Raw genomic sequence first — 14,466 nt, 5'->3', positions numbered from 1 at the left:
ATCCATCTCAATATATTAGAAAGCCAATTAAATTACCTCTTCTCTTCTGATAAGAGAGCTGCACTTTCCTGATATGACCTCCACTTTAGAATCAAGTTGGTCTAATTAGGATGAAGCAAAAAAGGTAATGAATGCTCATTAGAAACAAAGCATAATTGACTTGTTAAACAGTGTCTTCATTTTAACATCATTTGCCAGAAACTTTGATGCGATAATCATTAAATTCACACATATTCCATCTTTGCTACACCTTTGAGTGTTCTCTAAGCATTTAAATAAGGCAAATACTGTCTTGAAGACTTAAAAATCTGAAGGAAATATTAACAATATTTTTAATTTCCCATATGATGACAACTTCTAACTCAGTGGGTCCATAGATAATTTATTTAGGGAGGGCTGATTACACACAATTAAATTATATCAATATCATTAATATTATTATAATGATAATATGATGGTGATACCTATCATTTATATTGTGCTTACTGTGTGTAGGCACTGTACTAAGCACTTTACAAATCTTATCTGATTTTTCCTTACAATAAACCTGAGAGGTAGATGCTATAGTTATCACAATTCTATATGTGAGGAAACTGAGGCAAATAGAGGTTATGTGACTTGCCTCACAACTAGTAAATGTATGAAGCCAGATTTGAACTTGTGTCTTCCTGACACCAGGGCCAGTGTTCTAGCAACTGCACCTAGAAAAGAAGATCCAAACAAAGTCCTGGTGGAAAAGAAATGAATTGGTTTGTTTTCTTTCTTTCTTCCTTTCTTCCTTTCCTTTCTTCCTTTCTTCCTTTCCTTTCTTCCTTTCTTCCTTCCTTTCTTTCTTTCTTTCTTTCTTTCTTCCTTTCTTCCTTTCTTTTTCTTTCTTTTTCTCTTTCTTTCTTTCTCTTTCTTTATTTCTTTCTTTCCCTTTCTCTTTCTCTTTCTTCCTCTCTTTCTTTCTCTCTCTTTTTTCTCTCTTTCTTCTTTCTTTCTCTCTCTTTCTCTTTCTTTCTTTCTCAAAAAGAAAAGCATAGCAAGTAGGAAGTGGTTGGAATAAAGTTCCCACATAGAATTTCATCATTAACTTCTTTATCACAAGGATGGACTGCTAGTGAATAAAGTTATGAACTTTTCTATCTAGTGTATTATTTTTAAACTATTAATTCCAAGGATTGTCATCAATTGATAAGCAATTACTTAACTTATGAGTAAATTGATGGCTTACTATAAATTTAGCATTGTGCTACTAGGACACTGGTAATGCAAAAACACAAGTGAAACAGGTCCTGCCCTCAAGGAGTTTTGATCAGTACCAGCTATATTGCTTTTCCATTAAAAGCAATGTTGTAAAGAGGGAAAAGATTAGGCCTGAATTCAGAAGACTGGAGTTTAAATTTGGCTCTGATATTTACTAGCTGTATGATTATAGTCATATTGACTGTGCCAGGGGGCAGGTTAGTGGTTCAGTGGATATAGTGCCAAACCTGTAGTCAGGAAAACTACTCTTTGTGAGTTCAAATCTGGCCTCAGACACTTACGAGGTGTGTGACCCTGGGCAAGTCACTTAATCTTGTTTGCCTCAGCTTCATCATCTGTAAAATGAGCTGGAGAAAGAAATGGGAAATCACTCCAGTATCTTTACCAAGAAAACCCCAAAATGGGGTCATGAAGAGTCTGATATGACTGAACAGCTGGTCAAGTCAGGAAAGACTTATTTCAAATCTCCATATAAATATTTACTGCTTTTAAAATAGGAAAATCACTTTAACCTCCTGTTCTTCAATTTCATCATCTGTAAAATGGGCATCATAATACCTATGTGGTGGCATCCAGGTAGCACAGTGGATAGACTGCCAGGCCTAGAGTCAGGAAGACTCATATTTGAATTCACAAAGAAAGTACCTACCTTACAGGGATATTATGGGGGAAATGCAAACTCCTTCATATAGCATTATATTTCTACTAAAGTCTACTCAGTGGCTAAACAGCTTTTTCCTCCCTTGCCTCTTTAAGAAAAAGTCTACACATATAAAATACCCAATCTGCTGCTGGCTAATCTAATTATTTGAGAAATTATATTAATCCCCAGTGCCAATAGGGAGCACTAGATTTTCTTGAATAGTGAGAGGACATGGTCAGATCTCAGTTTCAGGAAAATCATTTTGTCAGCTGAGTGAAGGATGGAATAGGGTAAAACTTGAGAGAGAAACCAATTAGAAAGATATTTCAAGAGAAAAGCATGAGGTAGTGACACCAAGGTGTTGGTTTGTATGAGTGAAGAGAGGAGGATTTACAAGATTTTATGAAAGTTGAAATGATTAGATTTGAGAAGAGAATATATATGGATAGTAAGTGTGAGAGAGGAGTGTAAAGTAACATTAAAGTTGTGAGCTTCAGTGGAAAATGATGGTTCCTTCAACTGTAACAGGAAAGCCCTTAAGCAGGCAGGCTATTTTTTGAGTTTAGCACTCTGGTAATCAGAATGAGAAAAACTCATGTCATGCAAGTAGTAAAATATTGGGAGTAATATGTAAATTAAATTACTTTGAAAATACCTATAAGCTAATTTCCAGTACTATTATTTAATACTTATCTTTGTATTTAAATACAATTTTCAACATCTAGTTTATGTAATTTCATTCAGGAAGGTGATTGCTTTACAACCTAAATTTAGAAATTATATGACAGTGTTATATTAATTTATCCTTTTAACAACAAGATTTAGAATGGAGGAAGATTATTCTTTATTATTAAAATGATTCAGAAAAAGGGAAATGCTAGTGTGTGTGTGTGTGTGTGTGTGTGTGTGTGTGTATGTGTACACACACATCTTTTGAATTTATGGTACTTGACAATTTTGAATGAATCAGTTTGGGAAACTGATAATAAAATAAGCTATCAATAAGCAAGCATTTATAAAGAGCTTACTATGTGCCAAGCACCATACTAGACTCTAGAGATACAAAGACAAAAATGAAATGATCCCTGTCCTCAAGGAATGTGTGCTCTATCTTATGATATATCAGTGACACAATTGGTTATTTTTCCCTAAGTGCCCCACTCTGTTATGTCTATAATGTGGTAGGGTTTAAGTTTAGTAGGTTCAGTGCCCATACATAGAGTTTATACTTGGTGGTACTAAAGAAGATAAGGGATTGTCACAAAATCTAAAAGCAAAATAGAGAAGTTTGTTGAAGCTGAACTATAACATTTTAGACAATACATAAGGAAGACTAAGGCCCATTTTAAAAAATTAAGTAAATCATAGAGGGGATAGGTATCTCTATTTTTAAGTCTTAGATCTTCTCCTTACCACAATTCCTTACATATACATTCTCTCTCTCTCTCTCTTTTTTGTTTTTTAGGCAATTGGGGTTAAATGACTTGCCCAGGGTCACATAGCTAGTAAGTGGTCAGGTGTTTGGTCTGAAGCCAGATTTCAACTCAGGTCCTCCTGACTTCAGGGCCGGTGCTCTATCCACTGTGCCACCTAGCTGCCCCTTGCGTAATACATTCTTAACAAATGTTTGTACAATTGAATTATATTGCCTGGCACATAAGTACTTTATACATTTTAGCTATTTTCATTTTGTTAAATTATTATTATTGCTTTAATTTATTATTATAGTGGATATAAGATACATTTTCAGTTTAATGGGATAGATTAGATTTGGTCCTTTTAGTAAACAAATAGTTTATATGGGATCCCTTAAGGTTCCATTAAGCTTATGACTCGGTGTATTATTGCCATTTTTTAAATTGTTAGCAATAATTACAGCATACATTTACATGATGCCTTACCAAGTGCTCCCAAGCACATTGTCTCATATGATTGCCATGACCACACTGCTGAGGTAAGTTAGAGTAGGTATTGTTAGCTCCATTTCTCAAATGAGAAAAATGAAGTTCAGGAAGTTTAAAGTATCTCCTCCCTTCATATGGCTGATATTTGGCCAAATGAGTCACAAAATCTGACTTTAACTACACTGTTCTTCCCCTACTTCACACAGTGCTATGTAACCAAATGATAGTGGTACCACTTGAAATAAAATTAAATACCATGGGCAATGTTAGTATTATTCATTCTTTTAAATACCTCCAAACCCTCAGGCGGAGTCGCAGACAAGATGTAAGACATGGGAATCCAATGACACAGTGCAGAGGATTCAATCTAAAAGGTATGTTAACTGAAAAACATTCATGTAAAGAGAAGATAACTTACCTTTGACTATAAACTATTAGTCATGTGGTTTTATGACATCATGTCATAAAATGCAAATAAGTCATTTTCAAGCAAGAGTCTTCTAAAGTGTCATTTCAAGTATTTTTTAGGAAATATATGTGTATTATTATCATAACATTATTATTTTCAATTAATATATGTTACTGCAGGATTGTAGATATATTTCCACTATGTTTTTTTCTCTTCAGGGAATATGACCCTTTATTCAATAAAGCTTGTCTTTGTATTCCTTTCTACCATTATAATTTGACTTGTTTTTTATTAAATAAATTTGGACTGGCATAATAGCTGATTAAGTCAGTTTCTTTCTCTTTTAGCCTGAATGCCATTTTTTTCTCTACTAGAATTTTAAAACAACTTTTTTAATGTAGCATTTTGATTTTTTAAAATATCTGATGCATTTGTGATCTGGTCAGGTCACTAATGTGATAGAAACCAAATAGATAGATTGTCTCGTTATCACAGGAATCCAGAGCATTCATTTGAATGTTCACACATAAAAATTGCAGGTTAAAAATAAATGGTACCTCAAGACTATTGCATGCAATATGACACTTGGAAAAGAAGTTAATTAATGAAATATTTGCCAGAGTACTGAATATGGAACCTTCCACAAAATATCATTCCACAAAAAATCTTCCACAAAATGACATTTTTAGGACTTATGGGTAATTTTCCCATTGTAACCAAGGACAAAAAAAAAGATACCAATGTTAATAGCTTTGCATGTGTGAAATTCCTTGGTCAGCTACTTTTATGAAAGAAGGGGGTCTGTAATGGATCTTAATTTTAAGAATAAACTTGCCTTTTGAAATGTAGGACACAGGAAAAAAAGATGTTCTAAATACTGCTATTCTTTTGCTTCACAGCATATAGAAATGCAGCTGAGATTATTCAGTATGGAGTAAAAAATAACACCACTTTCCTTGAGTGCACTCCCAAGTCTCCACAGGCATCTATCAAATGGCTCTTACAGAAAGACAAAGACAGAAGGAAAGAGGTGAGTGATGCAGTTCAGTAGCAATCAATCAATGCTAGTGAAAGCACCTTAAATCACCCAGTGGGTCAGCATGCCTTCAAATCAAACCAGCTAAGCACAGCATACGAACATTCTTTTATACCTTCAGCATGACAGGTGCCAAGTTCTTTAAAATAAGATGCCCTAAAAACTGATAGATTAATTAGATAATCTCTCTGACTACTCCCCTCTGTCATGAAGTTATTGGAACAAGAGCATTGGCCTTCAGAATGTGGCATTGATGTGAGGCCGCATATGGAAAAGAAACAGTACATGTGCAAGTCCAGAGGCTAAATTCTTATAGCAGAGCACTTTGATATGCTGGGAAAGGTAATGGGTACTTGACCATTTTTTAAAGTTTAAACTTATCAGCAAGAAATTAGTGAAAACTATGACATTTTGTGGCAAAATAACAATATTTTACAACTGTCATATTCTCAGTCTCCATTGCCACCCTGTCCATAGCCCCCAAGTTTCAGCTTCAGGAGGGATTGGATGATGGAAACATTGCCTTTATTCACTTCCATAAAAAGAAAAAAAACTTCTTATTTCTTACAAAAGAAAGTTGATTTTATGCTGAAGTACAGAAAGAGCTATTTCAGAAATCAGTGATGTGAGGGGAAAATGGTAAAAAAAAAAAAATTGGCAGTGGACATGGTAATGTAAATAATGAATTCCAAAATATTGATATCAGGTTGTCCTAAAAATGGAAAAAATAATCATAATTAAACCTTTCTGTAGTTTGAAATATACTTATTACTTGTAAAAATGTCTGAGAAAGTCTCGCAGAGCTTGGGGGAAGAATAGCTATTGGATTTGTCATGTTTTTTTTTGTTTTTGTTTTTGCCATTTCTTAAGTTAACTAGGAATCAGTGCAATTGAGGAAAGTGTCTCCCATTAAGTGGTGTAACAAGAGAAGGCTGTTCTTCCTGTTTTTTTTTTTATTGTCTACATGGCAAGTACAAAATACTAGCACACATTTTGCTATGGTGTCCAAGAATCTTTCTGCACCTTCTCCAATTTTGTTTTATCTACTTTGTGAATTTTCTTGAAGTTTGTGTTTAGCTTGCAATATGATAGATAGTCCTTACCTCCCTATCACAAATTATCTTAGTGGTTCCCAAATTTTTATGGATTTGTTTTTGTTCATTGCACAGAATTGCTCTTTGCCTTGAGGAATTGTGGCACAGTATGGGAGATTCCAGGGACTCCTACATTCACATGTGGTTGCAACTTCCATACAATTTGTGACCCATTGAGCCCAGACTTTGGGTACACTAATGTGTCCCTGCTCCATAGATCTTAGAGTATTCAGTAACTCCTTGGCCATAATATTTGAAGAATTTCTGAGTAAGGGAGAAAGGTTACTTCAGATAAACATGATTACACAAAGTCAGAGACTCAGTAAAATAAATAAATTCTTTCTTTTTTAGTAACAGATTATATATACAATAGTAAATGAATACTCAATATAGAATTTTCTATGATTTGTGATGAATGCTTTAAAAATGTTCAGGATTGCTTACTGCAGACATTTGAATTAAAATTCCAATGAGGATATTTCATAAATTTAATCTGTGCCCTAATGTTCTTGATTTTTCTGCTTTAGTAATACTACAGGAGCATGTAATACCTTAATATTTCTGCCTATTTCATTTAGTGAGGCTCTATTGTTTTCCTTTCCACAATGAATTTATTTTTTTACATGTTTAATTGCTGCCTTCTTTCCTGCCCCTTTTAATACGGCAGTCAGATTCCAATGATTCCCACCAAGAGCCATCCGTTGTAACAAAGGAAAATACATAAAGAAACCAAATAGCTATCCATATATCATCTGATCATATAAGCAATGTTCTACACCTGGTGGCCCCTACTACTTTAAATGTAAAAGGGATTCAGTTTAAAGGGTTATAGTTAAAATAATTTGCTTTCTGCTTTGAAGAAAATGCTATTTGTATTTCATCTCAATGTTGTAAGACTGAAAACATTCAACTGTCCTCATGCTGAGCTACCAAGTCTCATTCAGAAACTCCAATTAGTTCCTCACAGCTTCTGTGGAGGAATAATTAATTTCTAATGTGTGATGTTTTAAACATGTAAACTTCTAAATCAATGTTAAACTGTATTTTACCTGAAAGAATGAGTCTTTTATTATTGTGCTTCTTAATTCCTATTCAGACTGACTAAAAGAGGATTTAAATGTTTCTTGAACTCCAGTCTCTCATTAATTTCATATTCACCCACTTCAAATTCTTTACAATTTTCCCTTACCCATGTATTTTACCTTAACTATACTATGACCCAGAGCAGGATCCCAGAGACACAAGGTTGTAAAACACTTTGGGGTGTGTGTGGAGGGGGGAGTTAAGTGGAGGAAAGGCTACTCATTCTCTCTCCCTCCCTATACCCATTAACCAAAAAAAAAGTGCTTATCTGAAATATTTTGAAAAGTATGTCTCTCTCATAGTTGTATCAATCAATGTGCTCTCTTAGTTCATTTCAAAACCATACTCTAAAAACTTCCTTTCTTTTATTTCTTCTTATATCATAAGGTCATTTAAATTGGGAGTAGCTCCTTACTGACTTCTCAAATAAAATTTACCTTCAACAAACATCCCACTCTTATTTCCATCTGCTTCTAATCCTTGCTCTTATCAATCTTACCTTTCTCTTTTTATTGCCTTTTTGTACATTCCATCAAAAAAGTATCCTCTTACTCTCATTGGAGATGCTTCTAGAGAGAGAAATTCTAAGATATTACTGACTACAATCAGTACTCTATCTGAAGCCAATGGTTTTTATTCATTCAATAACATTTATTTATAAGCATTTACTAGCCTACTATGTATACACTACATGAGCTCTAGGCAGAGAGAGACAAAAAAAGAAAGTAAAAATAAGAAGGGTCTCTGCCCTCAAGGAGATTACATTTTATTGATTGGATTCTTTCATTCAGTAGTAAATAAATATTTATAAAACACCTACTATGTGTCTGGCACTGTATAATTGGAGATATAAATAAAAATAATTTTCAAAAAATCCCCACCTTCAGTGATCTTACAATCTAATGGGGGAAGACAACACATGAAAGGAAGCTGAAAATTGGGATGTGGAAGGGTAGAATTGAGGGAAGGTACCTGAGGCCAGACACAGTAGAGAGGCCACAGAGTGATGTAGCCAGGTTAGAAATGAATGAAACATATGAACCAAATTGCCTCCTCAAATGGAGGTTTTGGAGTTCATGACTCTGCCCTCCAATCAGAGGTTAATCAGGTAATGATGAGGGTATCACCAAGCTTATGGGGTCTTGTGTGATGATGAGGTTTGCCCAATAATTTGTTTCCTGGGGTATAGTGGAAACTTGGGAGCAGTCCCATAGTAATCCAGCCACATGAGTTATTCCTTAAATGAATATTAAGAATCATTGTGCAAAGTAAAACTAAAATCACCTTTGCATTTTCAAGTGTAAGAGTTAGCCTAGGAGTCAAGAAGATCTAGCTTCAAGCTCTGCCTCTGACACATAATAGCCATATGACTTTTTGCAAGTAACTTAAAAACTCAGTGTCCCAGGTAACCTTTAGGATCAAATATTATTTCATTGGTAAATCATTCTCTTTTATTTTGTATTTTTATAATGTACATAAGTATTAGTACATTCATATAACATATAAATAGGTAAATCATGCACATTGGGGGTACATGTTAAAACTTTTTTAGTAAGGATAGGGGATAGACAATCAAAAATATTTGGAGACTTCTGCTCTATACCACCAAAATTACAGGTCTGGTCCAAAGTATGCATAGAGGAACATACTCGCACGTCTACATTCATTCCCAGGGATCAGATATTTAGATGGTTAGATCTATAGATAGATGCCAAATAGATAATACTTATTATATATAATTCATTAATGATATTAGAATTTTTCCTTTCATTATGAAAGTAACCCCCCCACACACACACACACAATGATGTCCAGAAAAATAAATTTCAACTTACGTTTAGTGCTTTTAGTTTTAGGTATAACTAGAATTATAATTTCAAAATTCTCCCATATTTGCAGATCTTTCTTATTCACTGGCTTATTGTCATATTTGTGAGTGAAATACAGTTTTATTGTTGTTGTCCTCAGCCTTTTGAATATTTTCTATTCTACTTCACTGAAAGAAAATAGAACACAGACTAATAATATATCATTTTATTAATGAGTCTGTCTTTTAAAAATGGATAATAGAAGAGGTTAGAACCCCTTGAACTGAACTGAATTCAGGTATAGTACATCTGATTCTAGAGCCAAAGAAAATCAATGCTGTTTATGATTTCTACCCTAAAAAAGATACTGATTTATTAAAAAGGTTTTTTAATCATTTCTGCAGTAGTTGTGTTGGAGTTGTTCCCTTTCATCCACCCGTCTCATGTTACAAATAGCAGTTTCAAAATAGCTGACCTATATGTTAACTGTCCTCTTAAAGGACTCACACCCTTGTGCATTAGGCTAATGAACTAGAAAAAGATAAGACAATGATAATTTTTGCTTCTATGGTATATGAAATTTCCCTAGATTATATTTATTCAACCAAGGAATGAAAAATTAGCTGCTGAATGCACTGTATCTCAGTCTTTGAGAACTTTCTTTAATATGTTGCTTTCTAGGTCAAACTCAATGAAAGAATCATTGCCACTGAACAAGGACTTTTAATTCGTGCTGTCCAAGATTCTGACCAAGGACTCTACCACTGCATCGCAACAGAAAACAGCTTTAAGCAAACCATAGCCAAGATAAACTTTAAGGTCTTGGATTCAGAGATGGTAGCCTTCGTAACTGACAAGTGGTCTCCCTGGACCTGGGCCAGCTCTGTCCGGGCATTGCAATTCCACCCGAAAGACTTTGTGGGAGCATTCAGCCACTCAGAAATGCAGATGATTAATCAGTATTGCAAAGACACCCGGCAGCAGAGTGCCTCTCCACAGGTAGATGAATCACAAAAGATGAGAGGGGACTATGGCAAATTAAAGGCTCTCATCAATAGTCGCAAAAGTAGAAACAGGAGGAATCAGTTACCTGGATCATAAATTTTTCCCCCTTATTGGTGCAGCTGATTTTTATTTCTTTATGCTCCGAGTATGTTGGTTCTTATTTGTCTTCCCAGAGCATACTTTGAGCAAAGAATCTGTTGGAATATCTGAGAAAAGCTTTTACCCCAACATGAAAAATGCATTGTAAATGAACTTAAGCATGCATTTCTGACTAGCACTAGGCATGTCACAGTCCTAATGGTGCATATAAATTTTTAACTTAACCCAGAGTCTAATTTATGTCTTTTATTTACCTTCCCTTCCAAAACCAATGTTGCTACCTACAGACCTATAACCAGGATACTTTTCAGTTCAGATCAGGGACACAATGTTTCGACTTTTTTTCCCTGCAGTATGATTATAATTTGCTAATTGTTTTATGGTTTTATATATGAAAACAATTACCAGGTTTACAACTTTCACTTATTCTGAAAAGTAACTAAGTACATGGAGCAAAGAAACTGACAAATATATTGTATAGTAGATTTTTTTTAAGTTGGTAAAAGATACATTGAAAGTTGCATGAATAAGTGAATAGTACATAACGAAAAATATTTATGTACTTTAAGTGAAACACTGATTATTTTTAAAAAGGTTCCAAAAATTGAATGTTAAGATTGCTTATGTGAATCTTTGAACATTTATTCCCTCTGACATACATGCTTGCAACCAAAGTATAAATGCATCTTCAGCATCATAAAGATCTGTGATGGGAGCTGTCCAAGGGCATTGTAAAGAGGTAGAACAGGACAGGAAGGTGAAGGTGGCATCCTTCTTCCCAGCTAGAACAGCCTGATTTTTTGAGTTGCTCTTTTGTTTGTCCCAGACAATGGACATTTTCCTCAGAGAGGATAATGTTGCACATCTCCTCATAATTATTCTTTGTGATTAGCCAGTGCTGTTCTGAGTGGCAAATTTGATTTTAGAAGTAAGTCATTTTTAAGGTGCCAAATGATGCATTTTGAGGAGAAATGAAGAAAAAAAATGCTTCTACCAAACAATTTTATTGAAAAATAGGTAAAAGAGTCTTCATCCTTGATAAGAACTGATATTTAACATTTTCATGCATTTTAAAAGTTCAATCTTTATCGATGGTACTATTTATAGTTAACCTAATTATTTCTAAAGGTCTGAGTTAATAAGTTAGTATATTAGATACACTGGTTTTAGAAATAGCTATCCAGTAGCTATACAATGTTGAAAAAAAATTCTTAAGCTTCCATATTTATGTTAGAAGCACTTTTGGGGGATAGCTTAATGTTTAAGGTTCTGCTCAGAATAGTAATTAGGGAAAAAAGACTAACATAAAATTTTCTTCTATACAAACACTTATTGAAAGCTCTTGAGTTTTTCCTTTGTTTCTTTTTTCCCCCTCTTTCCTTCCTTTTTTTTTCCAAGTGGAAATAATGGCCTCATCTAATGTCTAGGACACTAAACCTATTCATATGAGTAGTAGTCAAAAGAGAAAGAAGGTCCAATGGCCCTACCCAAGCACTGCCAAGTTACAACTGTTCAAAGATCATAGTCATTTGCAAAATGAATCTGATCATTGATCAGGATGTAAGCATAAGCTTTATTATTTAAATCATCATAAATTATGCTATATTAATAGGGTGGTCTCAGTTGAGCCTGAAAAATAGCAGGTACTTATAGAACACAGAATATTAGTAATTAGGATTTGAATTTTTTTTTAGACTAAATTAATACAACTTTCATGTTGTTCCAAAATAGTCTCCAAAGCTGCTTCAACGATAGATATTTTGACTGTTTAGGAAGATTTAAATGTTGAAATATTATTTTCTCCTCTATAAGAGTAGAAGACATGCATCAGTGTCTATAGATAATAAAAACTTCCATGGAATGTTCAAGCTCTCTGTACAGAATTGAGAATACAATTGCTTTATGGTAAATGTTCAGAGTAATGTATACAATTTCAGTCACATCACATAGACATAACCTGGTAGGCAATATGGATGTTTAGTTTTGTAATGTTATTTGTGCTATTTAAGACCTTCTCTTTGGGACATTATTAAAATGTATATAATTTTATTACTTTTTTAAGGAAATCTTATTAACTCTGCCAAATGTAAAGATTATGCATCCCCTTCCCCAAAGAATCTCTTTAATGTAAATTGTATGTTGGTGGCTCCCTTGATTTTTATGTGTCATTTGTACAGTTTGCTGATGTAATAATATGTCCTTCATGATCATTGGTACTGTAGATAAAGTGTCCTAGGAAAACATTTTTCAAAGTGCGGGTGTGTGTATAGTTTTTAGCATGATGAAACTGTTATTACGGTGAATGTTGACTATATCTTCAGTAAGAAACAATTAAGTGTAGCTAGCATAGTAATATTTAATTGAATACCTAAAATATTTGCCTGGTTAAATAAAGTGTGTTCAAATCACAGAAGTTCTTTTAGTTTTTTCCTTTAGGATTTTGTGAATGTTCTATTCCTATGGCAGAAAGTAACTGGTTTTAAAATAACACTCTCTGTTGAAGGATTTTAGCATCTTAGCTTGTTCTATCAAGGAAACTGAGATGGGGGTGGCATTTTGGGCTTAGACCTGGTACCAGTGGCCTGGTGAATAGCAAGTCAGCCTGGAAGGCAAGAAAACATAAATTCAAGGCCTACTTCTGTCTATGTAACCCTGGGCAAGTCACATAACTTCTCAATGCTCTAGGCAACTCTCTAATTACTTAGAATTTCTAGGAATTTCCAGGAAAGGTACTTATCTACCTAGATAGGAGTTTCCTTATCTGAGAGTTCAGTATACTAATGGAATAACAGATCCTTTTTCCTATCCCTATCCCCATCAAAGATAGCTGGCTAATCGGATTACTACCATGTGACTTAACAGGGCTCTCTAGAAGCAGTGTGATGTAGATATATAGCTAGATTTCAAGTTGATCTAGGTTCAAATTCTGTCATAAGCCAATGGACACTGACTTCACAAGGCTGTTGTGAGGTAAAAATAAGAAAATCTATATTTTTTTTCAAACCTTAACCACTATATAAATACTTATTATTATTATTTATTATGGTAAATAGATGAACAAATTAATTCCTCTCACTTCAATATTTGCTTTTCTGTTCTCCAGCAATTCAATGAAAGTGATAAGGTAAATAAGTTTTTCTTAAGGGATATGGGACTTAGTATATCCAAGTTTCTGCTTCAAAGTGCCTGATGTAGGCCATGGTTCAATATACCATCCTACTCCATTGTTAATGTTTCATACAAACATTTCAACATCTGCAAAAATTTGTGCTTCCTTTTGTGGATGACTTTGCATATATTTAATGTTGTCAGTTGCATGAAACGGAATGAGAAATTCTTTCAAGACCTACAATTCCATGCATGCTCTATCTTTACCGATACAGATTGCATTCCCTTTTATGCCTTATTAAAACGGCTTCATGAGCAACTGTGGAGAAAGCCAAACAAAAAAATCATCAACTGAAATTTATGTTGATTCAGTTGCCTAGCTCTTGTTCTCACAGACTTTCTGGCTGCATAAGATCTACTTGAGCATAAAAGTTCCTATACAATCATGAAGTATCCAAATATGACTTTAGTGAGTAGGACTAAAAACTTACTATGATTTTATAAAATAAATATTTGAAGAGATTGTAGTAACAGTCTAAAATCTAGCTTAAAGTAGAATTGTTTTCTTACCTTTTTCACACTTCTCATATATATTTAGGTGTTTTCAAAAATATCATGTCCAATTTTACCATATCCTATTTCAAGAACCAAACTACACTATGAAACCCCATCTGTATCAGATTTTGTACATTGTTTAATGGAGGAGAGATGAGGGAATGGGAAACAGAGTGCAGGAGAATAGGTTAAGTTTTAGCTCTAATTTCTAAGAATTTTCCTTTCTACTCTGAAGCTTCCAACACAAAGACATTTTAGTTTTTGAAAGGGGGAGAAATTTCACTGAAAATTTGCAGGACCCTGAATTAAGCCAGCATCTAAGATCTTATATCAGGGGAAAGCAACATTAGGACTCCAGAGGGTACAAAACAAGACCCCCAAAGGCCCCAATATTCCCCTCCAAAGTTTACAAAGAATGGCCCTAACACAAGGTCCCAATTCAGGAGTAAGGTTGGAATAATGAATTAAAATAAA

The 14,466-nt window shown here is 34.1% G+C and overlaps 1 protein-coding gene across 2 annotated transcripts in view; it reads left to right on the top strand.

Moving 5' to 3' along the window:
- Nucleotides 1-12,737, top strand: part of SEMA3C (semaphorin 3C) — a 184,272-nt gene extending 171,535 nt beyond the window's left edge. For both annotated transcript variants that reach the window (XM_027838789.1, XM_027838790.1), the window contains 3 exons: nucleotides 4,102-4,169; nucleotides 5,104-5,234; nucleotides 9,907-12,737. In XM_027838789.1, coding sequence (XP_027694590.1) covers nucleotides 4,102-4,169; nucleotides 5,104-5,234; nucleotides 9,907-10,326 — 619 coding nt within the window. In that variant the 3' untranslated portion in view covers nucleotides 10,327-12,737. The remainder of the gene's footprint in view (nucleotides 1-4,101; nucleotides 4,170-5,103; nucleotides 5,235-9,906) is intronic.
- The last annotated feature ends 1,729 nt before the right edge of the window (nucleotides 12,738-14,466 follow it).

The sequence above is a fragment of the Vombatus ursinus genome, unplaced genomic scaffold, assembly GCF_900497805.2.
Source record: "Vombatus ursinus unplaced genomic scaffold, bare-nosed wombat genome assembly UNPS02014830.1, whole genome shotgun sequence".
Classification (NCBI taxonomy): Eukaryota; Metazoa; Chordata; class Mammalia; order Diprotodontia; family Vombatidae; genus Vombatus; species Vombatus ursinus.
This window is presented reverse-complemented; position numbering and strand designations above follow the sequence as displayed.